The 17,783-nt window shown below is 39.1% G+C and overlaps 1 protein-coding gene across 12 annotated transcripts in view; it reads left to right on the forward strand.

Moving 5' to 3' along the window:
* The window catches only part of WDPCP (WD repeat containing planar cell polarity effector), a 262,122-nt gene that overhangs the window by 178,796 nt on the left and 65,543 nt on the right, over window positions 1-17,783 (forward strand). For 11 of the 12 annotated variants that reach the window (XR_009155037.1, XM_058182449.1, XM_058182484.1 and 8 more), the window contains 2 exons: window positions 728-916; window positions 6,335-6,458. Coding sequence is in view for 11 of the 12 variants with exons in the window: in XM_058182449.1 (XP_058038432.1) it covers window positions 728-916; window positions 6,335-6,458 (313 nt within the window). In the remaining variant the exon portion in view is untranslated. The remainder of the gene's footprint in view (window positions 1-727; window positions 917-6,334; window positions 6,459-17,783) is intronic. The other variant, XM_058182505.1, reaches the window with a different exon arrangement.

Genomic DNA, 17,783 nt, shown 5'->3' on the forward strand with positions numbered 1-17,783 from the left:
AATTCAAAAACGAGATTGTATTGATAGGCAATAATAAGAAAAGATTAAACTTACTTAATATTACACAATGAAAATGTAAATCAAAGGTAGGGGAATCATGGATGGCCAGTAAAGGCCACAAAGTGTCTATTTTCCCTGTAGAGACTCTCTTTTCTTGCTGAATTCTACTGAGTTTGTATAAATTGAAAACAGTACTATCATGAACGTTCAATTTTGATAGCCCCAACATGTATTCACAGCGATATAAAATATATGAATGCAGTAAAGATGCATTTTTAATGTGCACTTAATATTTTTTGATAACAGAAGTGTGTCTGTACATGAAATATGTACTATATAATCAGTCTCAAATTACAGATAAAAACAAAATCTATGGGACAGAATGCTATACATTTGAACTTTAGTAATTTTCATTGCAGTCATTTTGCTAATATTGATATAGCCTTTAAATTTTTTCTTCTGTCTTTATTCTCATAGGAGGCAAGCAAAAATGAATTGAGTTTTGATTCATTGCTTCCAAAGGGGTATATTTTTATATATTCTTATACAGTAGTGCTATCCTGAATCATTAAGCAAATACTATTTACCAGTGCATCTGCCCAAAGTGTATACCTTATATATTTCAATGGGTGAAAAACAGATAACGAGACAGACATATTCTTGGTGAAATAAATAAACATAATTAGGTTGACTGGAATGACTTTTTTATTATTACTTTTTGTGGCAGGTGTCACCCCAAGAGGACAACTTGGCCTTGTAGAAATCATCCAGGAATATATTCATCAAGATGAGATATATGAGGCAATTAACATCTTAAATGGAATGAACTGGAATACAGTGGGTCATCACTGTTATGTAAGCTTATGTGCCATAATAAACTATCTGCTTCGACAAAAGCTGACACACATTAGAGAAGGTTTGTTGGGCTATGTCTGATAAATATCCCTACCTTTCAATTAATGGTAGAACTTTAATGTTAATCAACTTGAGCAGATTATACTTAAAACATTGCAAGATTATGCATATACTGATCTTTAGGTTAAAAGCAACTGGTGTTACAATTTCTCAGTGTAAATATATTGGTATAGTGTAGGGTTGAAGGTGCTGACCTAGAAACCAGGATACTTTGATGTCTGGGCCTCCCTTAGGCATAAAAACCAGCTGAATGACTTTTGGCCAGTCATTCTACTTCTATTTGCAAGTCTTTGTATTTTGTGGTTTTCTTCAGTTCATTCTCTTTTATTCTGCTGTCTCCAGTTATTGCAATGTCCACTAACCAGACTTGCTTATCAATAATGTTAATCTGGGATGTTTTGTGGTAGGTGCTTGTCTATTGGAATTCTAAAGTCCCAAAGGACTTTAGCGTCTTCATTTTCTATTCTTTGTCTTTTTTGTGGTCCTATTAGTTCTCTTCCCAGGATTTAGAAACGAAAATTATAGGTAGGAGAGCCTCATTGCTTGTCTCTGCATGTAAGTACAACCAGGCACCAAGCGCTTCCCTGGAGAAAAAGAAAATGCTAGAGGATATCGTGAACAGCAACTTTTAGAAAAATTGTTTGCTGTTGAAACATGTGTCAAGGCCATGAGGCTGAGACCCACAATCCTTAGGCTATAGAAGAAGAAGCACTTACCATGACGTTCTAAATCATTGACATAAAATTCTATATGTAAGATAAACATTTATTCTTAGAAAATTTCTAGGAATACTGAAAAGGGGAAAGATTTGGGACCTTTTGGTTTTAATATGTATGTTTTATAAATAAATTCTTGCTTCTATGCTTCTCCCAGTATGCAATATATTAGGCATGTAATTTATGCCATTTGAGATTTATTCTGAAGAAACCTAACCAATCTGTTTTGGTAATTTGTTTACCAGATGTCAACCATGGGAAACCAAGAACAATACAAGTAAAAGCTCAAAGCAGTTTCTTTATTGCATGTTTGCCCATAGACAATTTTTTTTTGCCAAACTGAAGCATATGCTGCATACCTATCTGATAAATGCTGACTAGAACTTAGGGAGGATCCCTCCTAGGCAGCTTCCTACATAGCAATGATTCAAGGTTGAAATTTCTCTTTACTTTCCTCTCTCATACTCAGTGCCAGATTCCAGCACACCAGATTTGTTTTAATTTAATTTAATCTACAGGTAAATTTACATTTATTTTAACCGTTTTGGTTATCTTCAAGATCTTCAGAGAACTAGATTTTTTAAAAATACAACTATAATTGCAATAGTATTTAATCCAAGATCATGTAGCCTGGATTATTTCAAAAGTATAAAACTTGTAAGGAAAAGCAGGAACTTCATGGCAGTAGTAATTATTAAATTATTTAATTATATTTCTACAGATTGTGTATGGGCCTTCCTTTGAAACATCTTTGACTATCTAAAATTTTATTGGTCCATCTGCCTTAATAGGCAGGCCTATATCTAAAATCAAATTGTATCTGCAATTTTCTTTTTAAAAGGAAGGAATTTAATACATCATTCATTTAAAGTAATTTGCACGGCATAACATTAACATTGGTGGAAGCTGTGCATCAGTGGTTGGATTTATCTACTTCTAAATACTAGTAGAAAAGATGGGGAAAGCAGAGTGGGAGGAATAGCCAAAAGATGAATATATTCAAGAATGTAATCCTAGGCAAAATTAATTGGAAAGAATATTGTTTATTTTTAAACTTGTGCAACATTTCACTTTTATTCAAGCTAGATAAATATCCAGAGAATACAAGTTGTGTGAAACTCCTATCTTCAGTGGCTTTTGTCATACTTTACTTTATTCCTATTCAGTGGTAATTGTAGTTCTGGTGCTTCAAAAAAGTTGGGATTAAGAAGCTAGAAAGTTTCATTCTGTTCCATAAACAGTATAATGATACCTTAAAGCAAAATACCTCATCATCTTGCTATCTGCCATGGGAAACCTGCTGAAAACCCAAATCTTGGCTATTTATGAAAGAGTTGAGGGAAAAATTAATCCAAAGAAGGCCAAGGAATTGCTGCCAAATAATATTGCTGAATAATCATGAGTCCTAGATGCCATTAGATGCACAAATGTGAATGATTTGTAGTTGTTCATCAATCTTAACAAATCTAATAATAACATTATCTTTATTTAACCTGTATATTTTGGCAGAAGGGAAACGAACATACTGGCAAGTTTCCCTTTTTCCTGTCCTACAGCAGGTGGCATGCAGCTACTATTGTAAAACTTTCAATATTTCTGAAAGGAAGCAACATCCATATTGTACATATATAGTAAAGCTGGAAATTTGCACAGATACTCTTATTATCTAACTCTATTGTGTAAAATCATCATAAATCTATTATCTAACTCATCCAAGATGGCATCGCTGAAGGCCGCCTTGGTGAAATGCTTTCTAATGGTTTTTTTATTTTTTATTATCCTCTGCGATTCACTACGGATTTCATAGTCACGAGACCGTCTGTTAAAAATTAAGCAATGTTTCTTTAAGGAGCAGCTTTCTGTGATCTCACTCCTCTCCTCATCTTTACAAATGAGGAGGAGATTCTAACACAGGAAGAAGCAATTTCCCCAGCGCCATGGATTACCAAAACAAAAACAAAAACGGAGGAAACGGAGAAGGAGAGGTAAAAAAGTGGGAATTTTAAACAAGAATAGAAGAAATAAAACTCCTCTGCCTTCAATTTTCCTAACCATCATATGTTCTCTTGCTAATAAGATGGATGAAATACAACTTTTAAACAGATACAATTCTGATTTTTACAATTCAGCAGCCCTATGTTTCTCTGAAACCTGGTTAAATGAATCAATTGAAGATAGCAGCCTGCATATCCCAGGGTTTCAGATTCAATGATCAGACAGAATTGCAGAAACATCTGGTAAAAAGAAGGAAGGAGGCTTATGCTTGTATATCAACAACAGCTGGTCTCAGGATATAACTATAATATATAAATTCTGTGATGAAAACTTAAAGACATTATCAACTGTAAACCGTACTATTTGCCTCATGAATTTTCCTCATTTCTTCTAATTGCTGTTTATGTCCCACCACAAGCCTGTGTAAACAAGGCATTACGAACTCTAGCTGACCAAATTATGGAGGCTGAAGCCAAATACCCCGATTCACCGGCCATTATTTTGGGAGATCTAAACAAGGCAAACTTAAGGAAAGAGCTACTAAAATACTTTCACCATGTCAATTGTCCCACTAGAGGCAAGAATACTTTAGACCATTGCTACATAACATTAAAAGATGCTTATTAGTCTTTACCAAGAGCAGCTGTGGGACACTCTGATCATTGCATGATTCACCTTGTACCTGCTTACAGTTCTACAGAGGAATTATTGAGTCTGTCATCTGCACCTCTATAACTGTTTGGTTTGGTTCTGCAACCGAACAAGACAGACACAGACTTCAGAGGATAATTAGAACTGCAGAAAAAACAATTGCTACCAACCCACCTTCCATTGAGGACTTGTATACTGCACGAGTTAAAAAGAGGGCTGTGAAAATATTTACAGACCCCTAACATCAGGGGTGAAATCTAAAATTTTTCCCTACCGGTTCTGTGGCCGTGGCTTAATTGATGGGTGTGGCTTGGTGGTCAGATGGCTTGGTGGGCCTGGCCAATAACAATAAATAATAAAAATAATAAACAAAATATAAAAAAACAATAAGAGGTAGCAAAAACCAACTTTCACACTTTATGCACACACAACACAACTGACTCACACACAATGTAAAAGCAGCTGCACTTCACACTTCACACAGCCACAAAAAGCTCAAAAACCAACTTTCACACTTTACACACACACAACTAACACACACACACACAATACAGCTTTGTGAGATTTTGTGTGTTTGTGTAGTTAGAGTGAAACACTACAGAAACACACCAAATCTCAGAAAGCTGCACAAATATTTTATTTTATTTTATTTTATTTTATTTTATTTTATTGTGGACTTCAAATCCCAGAGTTCCTCAGCTAGCAAAGCCAGCCAGTTGATCACCGAGGAAATAGATTAGCTGAGCGATTGATTCTGTCTAGCTGAAACTGAAACTGCTTTCGGGCTGTGGCCATGCGTTCCTCAGTAATCAGGTAAAGTGCCTTAGAATCTCTACTCTTACTTGTAGAAAACATGTTTTCCACAAGTAAGAGTACAAGTAAGGTTCTACTGTTTTTTACTTTTAAAGGCCTGTTTTGGCTGAAGCAAAACCGGCTTTTAAAAGTTAAAAAAAAAACCTCTGCAGATGGTGCGGCTCAACAGAGGCGGGGGGGGGGGCAGGGATTTTTGCTACTGGTCCTCCGAACCAGCAGCTGCCATCGCTACTGGATCATGCGATCCCCTCCGATCTGGGAGCATTTCACCCCTGCCTCACATCCTGGACATAAACTGTTTCAACTCCTACCCTCAAAATAACACTATAGAGCACCGCACGCCAGAACAACTAGACACAAGAACAGTTTTTTCCCGAAGGTCATCACTCTGCTAAACAAATAATTCCCTCAATACTGTCAAACTATTTACTAAGTCTGCACTACTATTAATCTTCTCATCGTTCCCATCACCCATCTCCTTCCACTTATGACTGTATGACTGTAACTTTGTTGCTTTTATCCTTACGATTTATATTAGTATTGTTTCCTGATTGCTTATTTGTACTCTATGACTATCATTAAGTGCTGTAGCTTATGATTCTTGATGAAGGTATCTTTTCTTTTATGTACACTGAGAGCATATGCACCAAGACAAATTCCTTGTGTGTCCAATCACACTTGGCCAATAAAAAAATTCTATGCTATTCTATTATCATGACATATTAAGATATGACTCACCTTGTAACTATTGAAGCCTGCCAACCAATACTGAAAGCAGAAAAACATTCCTACAGTTATCAATGCTTCTTTCAGAGGTGCTGAAATACCTACAGAGGTCAAGTCACTTCCTCCAGGGGGTAACCTTGGAAAAGATTGTTACCTGTGGGACAATGACAAGCTAAGTCAGAACAGGAAGGATAAAAAAGGAGACTGCTTTTTACTAGGAAAAACTTTGCTTGAAGTTTAGCATAGTCATTAATCATTCTTGCCATATTAAAATAATTAGAGATCCATTTATTCTAAGATACTGACAGATTTTTGTTATTGCTCCAAATCATCATAGGTGCTGCCTGAAATGATTGTTCATACATAGATTTGTTTCTGTACTGTCACTTTTTAAAAAAAATTATTCTTCCGAGCTGTAGGTTCATTTGAAAAGCTTGGCTGTCTGAAGACATAAGCCCATATTTCTTGAAGGGAATGTACTCCATTTGTTTAACTGCTGCTGTGTTTGAATTCCACAGCACAGCTGGAGGCAACTCTTGGGACATTTTATGCACCAACCCGACCTTTGTCTGAGACAACTGTTTTGGGATACAGGGACCAGATCAGCAGATATGCACGAAGGTTCTTCCATCATCTGCTCAGGTGAACAACTGTCCTGACTTTTATCAATTTCAAAGAATTTATACTATTTCCATAAAAATTATTAAAGCATTTAACATATTTTCTAGTGGTCTGTGAGAAAATGTTGGTGGTCCGGGGCGCACCTGGGTGGAGGAGCTGTTCTGGGATAAGCAATGGCCAGTCCCGTGACTAGAGGTCTGGAATATGGGACTGGCCAGGCAGCTCATGGTGGGGCTGTAAATCTCCGCTGTTGAGGGAGGTTCGGGCAATTGTAACTTTGCAGCAGAGCCCTCGCCGGCTGGAATGAGGTAATGGTGCAAGGGGGGAGAATGGTGGTGCAGGCGAGCCGAAGCAATGGGTGGCAGGAATCCCGCGCTGTTTCTTCCCCCTGCTTTAGTTTCCTGTTGGCTGAACCCACCAATGGCTGTGCTCGTCCCTCGCCCTCCCTTCCCAGTCACTCCTCGCCTGGCAAGGGAAGGGGAGGGGGGAATGGAGATTCACTCCATATTCCAGAGCGGGAGCTGGATCTTGCGGCTGTTTTTTCCGGCCTTTGTTGATGCTCCTGCACCTCGGTCTCTCGAGGAGACACTTGATTTCCTCTCAGCCCCAAGACTCTGGCTGGCCCATGAGAAAGAGTGGGAGAGAGAGAGAAAGATCCAGCAAGAGATGAAGCTTCGCTCCCATTCTGGAATATGGAGCAAATCTCCATTCCCCCCCTTCCCTTCCCTTGCCAGGCAAGGAGTGACTGGGAAGGGAGGGCGAGGGGCGGGGACAGCCACTGGTTGATTCAGCTGACAGGAAGCTAAAGCAGGGAGAAGAAACAGCCCGGGGTTCCCACCACCCGTTGCTTCGGCCTGCCTGCACTGCCATTCCCCCCCACTTGCACCATTACCTCATTCCAGCCGGTGAGGGCTACGATCCAAAACTACAAGTTTCTTCCATTCCTTGTTGGTGCTCCTGCACCTCAGTCTCTTGGGGGGGACGCTTGACTTCCTCTCAGCCCCAAGATACTGGCTGGCCCATGAGAAAGAATGGGAGAGAGAGAGCAAGAGAAAGGGGGGAGAGAGAAAGAGAGGGGGGAGAGAGGAGAAGAGGAGGGTGAGAGAGAGTGAAAGAAAGAGAAAGGTGGGAGAGAGTAAGATGACAGAATGAGTGGGAGAGAGGGGAGAAAGAAAGGGCAGAGAGGGGAGAAAGAAGAGAGGAGAGAGAGAGAGAAGAAAGAGAGAAAGGGGAGAGAAGAGATGACAGAATGAGTGGGAGAGAAAGAAAGCAAGAAGGGGTAGAAAGATGACTGGGGAGAGAGACGGGAAGAGAGAGAAAGAGGGGAGAGGGGAGAGAGAGGGGAGAAAGAAAGAAAGAGAGAAAGGGAGGAGAGAAAGATGACAGAATGAGTGGGAGAGAAAGGAAGGGGAGAGAGAGAAAGAGGGGAGAGGGGAGAAAGAGAAAGGGCAGGAGAGGGGGCATTGAGGGAGAAAGAGAGAGAGAGAGAGAAAGAAAGAAAGAGGGAGGAGAGAGAGAGAAGAGGGGAGAGAAAGGGGAGAGAGAGAAGGGGAGAGAAGAGATGACAGAATGAGCAGGAAGAGAGAAAGAGGGGAGAGGGGAGAAAGAGAAAGGGCAGGAGAGAGGGGAATTGAGGGAGAAAGAGAGAGAGGAGAGAGAGAAAGAAAGAGAGGCAGAGAGAGAAAGAGGGGGGAGAGAAAAGGGGGAGAGAAAGAGAAAGGGGGGAGAGAGAAAGAGAGATGACAGAATGAACGGGAGAGAGAGAAAGAGGGGGGAGAGAAAAGGGGGAGAGAAAGAAAGAGAAAGGGGGGGAGAGAAAGAGAGATGACAGAATGAGTTGGAGAGAGAGAAAGAGAGAAGGGGGAGACAGAATGAGAGAATGAGTGGGAGAGAGAGGGGAGGGGGAGAGAAAGAGAGAGGAGGGACAGTGCCTGAAGGACCCAATCCCGTCAGTGGGAATCCAGGCGCTTCAGCAAGCGGTGCGCTGGATTCGTATTAGTGGTCCCCGGGATTTAAAATTATGGACTTGGTGGTCCCTGAGGTCCAAAAGGTTGGGGAACCCTGTTCTAGAAGACACATACACACACAAATTTCAGTGATATTTTGGCTCATTTGAACTAGTCCTTTTTCAAACATGTTCAGGTGCTATATATATTTGCTCTGTTTTCAGCATACTAAGATTTTGTATCTCACTTATTTGTTTGACTTGGTTTATTTGTCATTTTAATCCTCAAGCAACTCTAAGTGGCTTACAACCTTACTGTTCATAAACAAGATTAAAATAGCCAAAAATCGTAAAAGATTATTTAAATAAATATTCCTATGCCAGAGAATCATAAAACCTGTATACCGTATATACTCGAATATAAGCCGATCCGAGTATAAGCCGAGGTCCCCAATTTTACCCCAAAAACTGGGGTAAACTGGGGACTCGAGTATAAGCCGAGGGTGGGAAATGAGGCACCTACCGGTTGGGGAAACCCCCCCTCCCTCAGCTGAGAAGGCTGGCGGCTCCCCCGCCCCGCCCTCTCACTGCACCGGCAGGGCTTCCCCGCGCCGTCCGGTAAAATGTGAAAAAAAGAAAAAAAAAACTCGAGTATAAGCCGTATATACTCGAGTATAAGCCGAGGGGCTTAAAAAAAAAACTCGAGTATAAGCCGTATAGACCCGAGTATAAGCCGAGGGGACGTTTTTCAGCACAAAAAACGTGCTGAAAAACTCGGCTTATACTCGAGTATATACGGTAATAATACAGTACAAAGGACAAATTCCTGTGAAATCATCTTTCATGGTCATTATTTAAATGATATTATGTGCTGTATATGGGGTGCTTTTGCAGATTACCCAGACATTTCAGTTAATAATTTTGGGTTCCTCACGGTTGGCCTGTGTTATACCATTCATGTGCAAGCTATACTGCCTCCCAGTTTCTTTATGGGTACAATTCAGAAGGCTGATTTTATCTTTAAAGCCCTACATGGCACAGGACCAGATTATTTGTAGGATCAACCATCCTACTGAGGACACTTCCCATTCTACTAGACTGGATAGGGTGGGGTCACTTCAACCCTATTTAATGTTGATACCTGTGGTACCTAGGAAGCAAGCCTTTTCCATAGTGCAACCTTCCCTGTGAACAGACAGCTTCCTTAGATATAGAAGATCCCTATTCTTCTGGCCTTCCAAAGACTGTTAAAAACCTGATGTTGCTCTTAGGTCTTAGGTCAGGATAGGAGGCAAGCCCAGCATATTTTTGTATTTTTCTTAAGTGGGTAATGTTATGACAGTTGTGATCTGATAAATGTTAATCTTATGTTTGTATTATTTGTGTATTTGCTTGCTAGCCACGTAGGGTTGTTATACAGCTGATCATATACTTATTTTCAAATAATGAAATAAATACCACTAATCACAAAACCTAGAAAAATTATTAAGTTACTATAATGTGGTCCCTTTTCTACTCAAGTAGAAAAACAATGAATGAACGGTAATGTATATAAATGCACACACAATTCTTTTTAGACTTAATTTCATAATAATCTTTACTTCTGAATACTCTTTGTGAACTTTCAGAAGATTCACAAAACTAAGCATGTATTGCTTTGTATCACTAGATTCTTTTTTATGTAATTCTGAGCAGTTTATATCTGGTGAATCTCTGGGCTTTTACATTTACTGAACAGTGAAAGATTACTGCAACATCTTCTTCCTAAAGGAAAAAATAAATATACAGTATATGAAAGGTATAAAAGTGTTGATAGTTTAACTACAGTTAATTTAGCTTACAGTTCCCTAATTAGAAAAAAGAAAAAGAAGAAAGACAAAAGACCTCATTCAGCAATAAAGTGCCCTTGTAAGAATGATTTCCTTTAGCCATTAGCAAAGCACATCTTTCTTCCCTGCTGAGATAGCTGATACCCTTAAATATTCTAGATGAGAACACTTTTTTAGAAAATATTTTGAAAGAGAAAATTAAAAAACGTAATATTCTTAGGAATTTCCACCTCATTTATAAGAACATATTCTCCTTTACTACTGTTTTTGACTATCTCAGCTGATGTCATTACTGTGTAAAAATATGGTTGGTTTAAGCAGTTAAGAAGGGTTCCTGAATATTAATGTAACATGTATCTGGTGGTGTTATGGGGCAGATGGTAGTTTTGAAGCACCTAAATTATGCTTTATACCCAAAAGCTAATTAAGAGTTTGTTCAGGTGTTGGTATCAGAAATAACTTACAGGAGAAAGATTTAACAAGAATCCTGAAATCTGTTAATAGACATCCTCTTTGGAATACATTTTAGCTTCTAATCCCTTTGTAAAAGTAATCAAAATGTACTGTATTGGTGTCAGTATGATTCCAAGACAAAATGAAAAGGCTGGTTTGTTCTATAAAACTAGAGAGGGGCTCTGACATAACCAGATGTTAAGATTCTGTTTTGTTTTGTTTTTAAGATGTCATCCAGTAAAATATTCAGTTTTTTCATTCTACAGTATTTTTAGGTCAAGGCAGTTAAAGTGACAATTTTTATTTTGCTTAAATATTTTGAAGCTATATGGCTATATGAGCCAAGTGTTCTGTGAAGTTCACATTGTAATCAAAACTAGGTAAAATAGAAGAGAAATATAAAGAAATAGTTATGTACATTTCAAAACTGGTTGTACTTGCAGAGAATAAGTTGTACAGCACTGGATTCTGAAGGGTTTCTGTTTTTGAAGACAATGGGGGAGTCACATATCATTTTCTATTTCCTACTTTCAAAGTGACAAATGCTTTCCTATATTATTGCTTCTTCCTTCCTTCCTTCCCCTTCCTTCCTTCCTTCCTTCCTTCCATTGAAAGCCTTAATGGCTTTAAATCAGAATGTCAAATGCTTGAATCCTAGAATCTGTTCATAAATGTTCTAACCTACTGCACATTTTAAAATTGTTGGTCCATCACAGGGGTGAAATCTAAAAAATTTTGCTACCTATTCTGTGGGTGTGGCTTGGTGGGTGGGTGTGTCCTGTGACTGAGTGGGCGTGGCCAACTCAATGTCACTCACAGCTATGCCCACTCAGTCACACACACCCCCACCAAGCCACGTCCACAGAACCCAGTAGGGAAAAAAAATTAATTTCTATTCTGCCTTTTCCCGTTCCCTAGCCACCTGTTCTCCCTTCACCTAGGCCCCGGAGCCGCCACCTGCCTCAACAGGGTCGGGGAATGCACCATTCCCCAACTCCGGCCTTTCTCCGGACCTGCCTCCCACTCACTGCCTGCTCGCTGCCTGCTCGCCCTTCGCATTTGGTCAGGGGCCGGGGCCCAGGGACGCCCCATTCCCTGAGTCCCCAGAGTCGCCCCATGCTCGCTGCTTCCTCAACCAGGTCGGGGAATGCACCATTCCCTGACACCAGCCTTGTCCCGGAGCCGCTGCCCGCTCTTCCTTCGCCACGTGGCATATACTTACTTTCTTCCAGCCGCTGGCTGCCAGGAAAGGCAAGCATCCAAAAGTTACCAGAGTTGCTCTCCTTGAATATGCCGCCTTGTTCTGTGTGCCGGCTGCGCAAGCGCACACCCAACTTGCCACTGATAAATAAATGAAATAAACGGTGTGCACTTGCGCAGCCGGTGCATGGAACAAGCAGCAATGGCAGCAGCATATTCAAGGAGAGGGACTCCAGTAACTTTTGGACGCTTGCCTTTCCTGGCAGCCAGCCGCTGGAAGAAAGTAAGTGTACGCTGCATGGCGAAGGAAGAGCGGGTGGCGGCTCTGGGACAAGGCTGGTGTTGGGGAATGGTGCATTCCCCAACCTGGTTGAGGCAGGCAGCGAGCAGGGGGTAGCTCCAGGGTCTCAAGGGAATGAGGTATCCCTGGGCCCTGACCAAAGGCGAAGGGGGAACAGGCGGCAAGTGGGCAGCAAGTGGGCAAAGGAAGAGCAGGCAGCGGCTCCGGGGAAAGGCCGGAGTCAGGGAATGGTGCATTCCCTGACCCGGTTGGGGCAGGCGGCGGCTCCGGGGCCTCGGGGAATGGGCCCTGGCCCCTGACCTAAGGGCGAGCAGGTGGTGAGCTGCCTTCCCGGTGTTCAGGTATCCAGCTTGCGAAGGCTGGACTGTGGGCCGTGGAGTGGTTCGGGGGCGATTGCTACTGGATCGGCGAACCAGAACCAATCTCTGCTACCTACTCGCCCAATCTGGTCCGATCCGGTAGCATTTCACCCCTGGTCCATCATATCTGCACAATAGAGGTTTACAATAGTAACAGGAACTCATTTTGCCTATATTTGCCTCTGCTATAGAGCTGTCTTAGGGTGTAGACATGCTGATAAGTTTACTCAATGCAGCTTTCAAGAATATTTTTAAGTTTATATAATCACCAGAGGGCTAAAGCTAGAACAGATGAAAGGCCAAAGACAAAGTATAATAGCTGGTTTTTAATGGACAAGGTTGAGCAAAATAAATGTGAAACAACAAGTGTCAGAAGTTCTTATCAGCATTTTTAATTAACATCAGTTTTCAAAGCAGAGTATTTTGGAAGGTTGTGAACTTGTGATGGATTGTGCCTATATAGAAAGATAAAAGGTAAACAGTTAGAAGTTTCTGAATAGTAAGATGTTGGGAAACTAAGAGGCAGTGAAAGTTAAGAATTATTTGCAGCTCTTATAGAATGAAAGACAAGCAATTTAAGCAATGTCCTTACACACAAACAAAGCATTAGAGGAAAATGAGAATGATATGGTATGTGGAAAATGAAATAAGGATCTACTGACAAGAACAAAGCCATTTTAGTTAAAATCAGTTGCAATTACTGAAATGAATACATTACCAATGATAAATTATTTGTTGGAAATGGTTCCTATTATAGTCTCAGAGACATTTGCAAGAATGACAAGAAATTTGTCAACAAATTTATATGGAGTGGGAAAAGACCCAGATTAAACTAAAAATATTATAAGATTCAAAAGATAGAAATAATCTTGCTCTTCCAAATTTTAAGGTATAGCAAAAAGCATGTTTGTTGTCATGGATAACAGAGTGGATAAAATTCTCTTAACAGCAAAATGTGAATACTGGAAGGAGTCAGCCAAATTAATGGAAAAATTTTTTTTAATAAAATAAATAAATAAATAAAATAAATATGTGGTATAGAAGCACAAAGGAGGATAAAAATTTAAAAACAAATGATCAAACAAAGTTTATTTTAAAAAATGGAATTTTAGCAAGAAAATAATAAGCCTAACAATTTCAACATTAGTTTTTCCTTCAAATGCCTTCCATGTTGGAGATAATTACAGTACGAAAAACTTAATTACCAACGCAGACATGATTCACACTGATCCAAGGAACAGATTAAAGACACAGCAAGAAATATTTTGTGAAGGCCGCAAATATATCATAGCTGGAAGGATACAATCTAACCTTAAGAATGAGGGAGAGACATTTTTTTTAAAAGGCTAAATTCAAAATGTATATACAAATAATTATCTTTTATCAGGGTGCATAGATAAACTCTTACTTAGATACAATACAGAAACAGAACAAATAGCTGGATGAGAAAATGGAAACAAAATTTCAAAAACACGATCAGTACACAGCAATGGGAATAATTATGGATCAAATCCATAAAATTTACTCCAAGCTACAGCTTAAAATAAAATAAGTACAAAGTATTTTACGCAATTCCATCAATAATCTCTCAGACTGATAAATGAAACAATTATAAATGTTGGAAAAGAACATTTTACAGGTAGTCCTCCACTTACAGCCACAATCGATCCTGGAATCTTGATCACTCAGCAAAGCAGTCAAAATCTTGCAGCATGCTGGGGGATTGGACCTCAAATCCAACATCCCCTCTCCTTGCAACCTTTCCTGTCTGCTTCCCCATTGACTTTCTGGAGAAGACGGCACAAAAGAATGCAGATCTCAGGGCACTTGGCAACTGATAGTAAATGTGAAGAGGTTGACAAGCACCTGAAATGCAGTCATATGACTGGGGAAGGCCAGCACAATGGTTTATGATGGTCAGAAATATGTTATGTTAAGCACCTGTTCTGAGCCCATTGTGACTGCAAAAGGTCATTAAATGACTAGTCATAAATCAAGGACTACCTGTACTAAACATGTAAAGAAAACTCAAAAGTCCTAAAAAAATACACATAATATAATGCAGAAACTTTTGGAACATAAATTTGAAATAAAATCCCAATATTTCTTATTAGGTATAAAGCCTTCAAACATCAAACATAAATTTTGCCCCATGCTGAAAAAAAATACAGTTCTGATAATATCTGATTGGGAACTTAAATTGGAGAATATGTAGCAATGGCAAAATTAACTGTATATATCTACAACTGAAGTTTAAACAAATGGAAAGCAAGAATAGCATGTGTGAGAATAAATGGAAGGTTTAGCAAATAGCTCAGCACTCAGCAGGAAGTATAAAACAAAGGTGTTTAATATTTGTTTGAGTGTTTATTATGGACAGATTTGCGATAAAAATGTGATGATATAACATTAAGTACTGGTTAATAATGTGATGTGGTTTTGCATATATGTTTGTATGTAGATGATACTATGCTACTGGCTGACAAGCTGAATGGTTTTTGGTTAATTTTAGATTGTAAGATACAATGAAAATTATGAGTCTGAAAATTAATGTATCAAAGATTAAGTTAATTGTGTTTGACAGCTTCAACTGGTGCAGAATGCAGGAATATGAGTAGTCAGTGGCACCAGTTACTCAGCATACCACTACTTTGTGATCTCTTGCTAGTGTATTCTGGATACAATTCATAGATCAGGACCAGGTTACTTGGAGTTGGTTCTACCCCTCAGAACAAGCATGGCAAAATAGGCATACTTCAGGTCGTTAGCTAAAGGAACGCTGTTTAGTAAGGCCCAGAATTAAACTGTAACAATATTGAAAAATATAATTAATGAAACTTCATTTTTTAATTTTGTACCTCCATAAATGTTGTTTCTGACTCAACAATTGCTAATAGGAGAATTTATAAGGAAAGTGTTTCTTATGAATAATTACATTATACTTAAGAAATGGGCTAGATGCCTAGAAATTGAATGAAAGTGTAAAGTATTAAATTGAAATATTAAACAGAATTGCTGAATGAAAAATGATCATGTAAGCCTTGAAATAAATGTCTGGGAGATGTAGTTGTTTTTACCTATTTGCATCACTTATTCATAGGCCTAGATACAATTGCTCGTTAAAATGCTCAAATGAAATTCAATTGCATGTGCATTTTAAAGTTTGAAGAAATTAGAAGTTCATTTTATTCCACTTAATTATATGTGAGTTTTTTTCAATATTCATTATTCATTGTCTTCCTTTGGAAGGATTTAAAAATATCTTTTGCAGTCATACATCATCCTTCATTTGACTTCTTTATGAGGAGAAATGAGTTCATTTCTAAAGAAATGTTTGTAAAACATAACTGTGACATAGCTCTTCTTCCACAGATGATTTTTTAAAAACGGCATTCTTACTGAAGAGAAGCAAGGGAAGAAACATAGCAGTTTTCCTTTTTATCAGTCCAGCACAAGGAATTTACTTACACGGGCAATGAGCATGACTAAGACAGCTTGTTGGTAGTTACTAGTTAGTAAAAATATTTTTGACTCTTAGTATGATTTTCTTCTACATTTCAATAGAATATCAGTATTTCATGGAAGTTTCATTATTACTTTATTAGCCTTGTGCTTATTTTATTTTACTGGTGTTACATTAATTTGTTTTTTTTCCTTCAAAAAGCTTGGCCAGTAACGAAAAAGCAGGTGGAAAAGTGACAAAAACTGGCAAGGTTCTGATTTAGCCTCAGTGATCCTTAGATTGTACTGTTTGAATTATCAGAATTTTGTTTGCCTTAAAGGAGAAGGGTAGAATAGACCATGAGCAAAACAAAAAACATGGTAAAGCCAAGAGGATTAACTCTACAAAGAAAAATTCCCATTCTTGGTTAGAACAGGGGTCAGCAACCTGTGGCTCTGGAGCTGCATGTGGCCCTTTCACCCCTCTGCTGTGGCTCCCTGTCACTCAAAATATGCATCACAACCCCCAATGTGTGACGCCCACTGGCACACAATTTAATGAGCTTTTCAACCCCAAGTATTCATTTCAACCATGAATAAATCAAAGAAAAGAAAAGTTTCAGAAGAAAATAGAATGTTTAATTCAACTACATATGCTAGTTTTGTGGCCATTCAAGAAATTGTCAGGCATGGGAAGGGTTTTGTGGCTCCCGCTGTTTTCTATGGGAAATGGGTCCAAATGGCTCTTTGAGTGTTTAAGGTTGCAGACCCCTGGTCTAGAAAATAAAAAAATAGAGTGTGTATAAAAAAACTTGCTTGAGTAGAATTGAATGGAATGGAAGAAAATTTGCAATACCATAGTATATTGCAGATTGTTAGACAAGGATCTTCTTGCAACTTCCTACCAGCTTCCAACAAGCAAAGTCAATGGAGAAGCTGGAAGGGAAGGTCTCAAGTCACTCCTGTAAATTGCTCCCACTCCCTTGGCATTTTCTCCTGAGCTATGGAGTACCAGATTGTAGGAATCTGGTACTCTGTAGCACATGCCTGCCTGTGCTGACTCGGTCACCAGCAATCTCTCCTGCACCAGCACCAGCCATCCCTGGCTCTACCATGCTCATGCTATGCCAACTGGTGCACCTGGCAGCAGCTGGACTTGCCATGCCTCAGCAGCTTTTTACCTGCCCACTAGCCTGCTTGGGAGCTGCTTGGGACTTTCAACTTCCTGCTTATTTTTTTGTATGTTCCGAGAAGTAACTAGCATGATCTTCTGACCAAATCCAGTTAATTTCAATTAGCTGACCCTTAAGATGTCAATGTGTAATAAATTCATTTCATTTTTCAACTGTGTTGAGCTTTTTCATGTTGTGCTTCTTATGCTCCATATTGCCACTATTGTTCTCTTTGCAGCTTTGGGTTGTTTTTTTCTAGGCATCCTGCAGACTTTTACCTTGCCATGTCATAAATATCATTAGTACCATTATCACTTATAACTTTTCATTTAGTAACTGTTTGAAGTTACAACAGCACTGAAAAAAGTGACTTATGTCTCCTTTTCACACTTACAACCATTGCAGCATCCCATGGTCACATGATCAAAATTTGGATACTTGGCAACTGACCTGTATTTATGATAGTTGCAGGATCCTGAGGTCATGTGATTACCTTTTGCAACCTTCTGACAAGCAAAGTCAGTGGGGAAATCAGATTTACCTCATAGCCATAATACTAATTTAACAACTGTAGTGATTCGCTTAACAACTGTGACAAGAAAGGTTGTAAAATGGGATAAAACTTAAAACTTATCTTGCTTAGCCA

The sequence above is a fragment of the Ahaetulla prasina genome, chromosome 1 (genome assembly GCF_028640845.1).
Source record: "Ahaetulla prasina isolate Xishuangbanna chromosome 1, ASM2864084v1, whole genome shotgun sequence".
Classification (NCBI taxonomy): domain Eukaryota; kingdom Metazoa; phylum Chordata; class Lepidosauria; order Squamata; family Colubridae; genus Ahaetulla; species Ahaetulla prasina.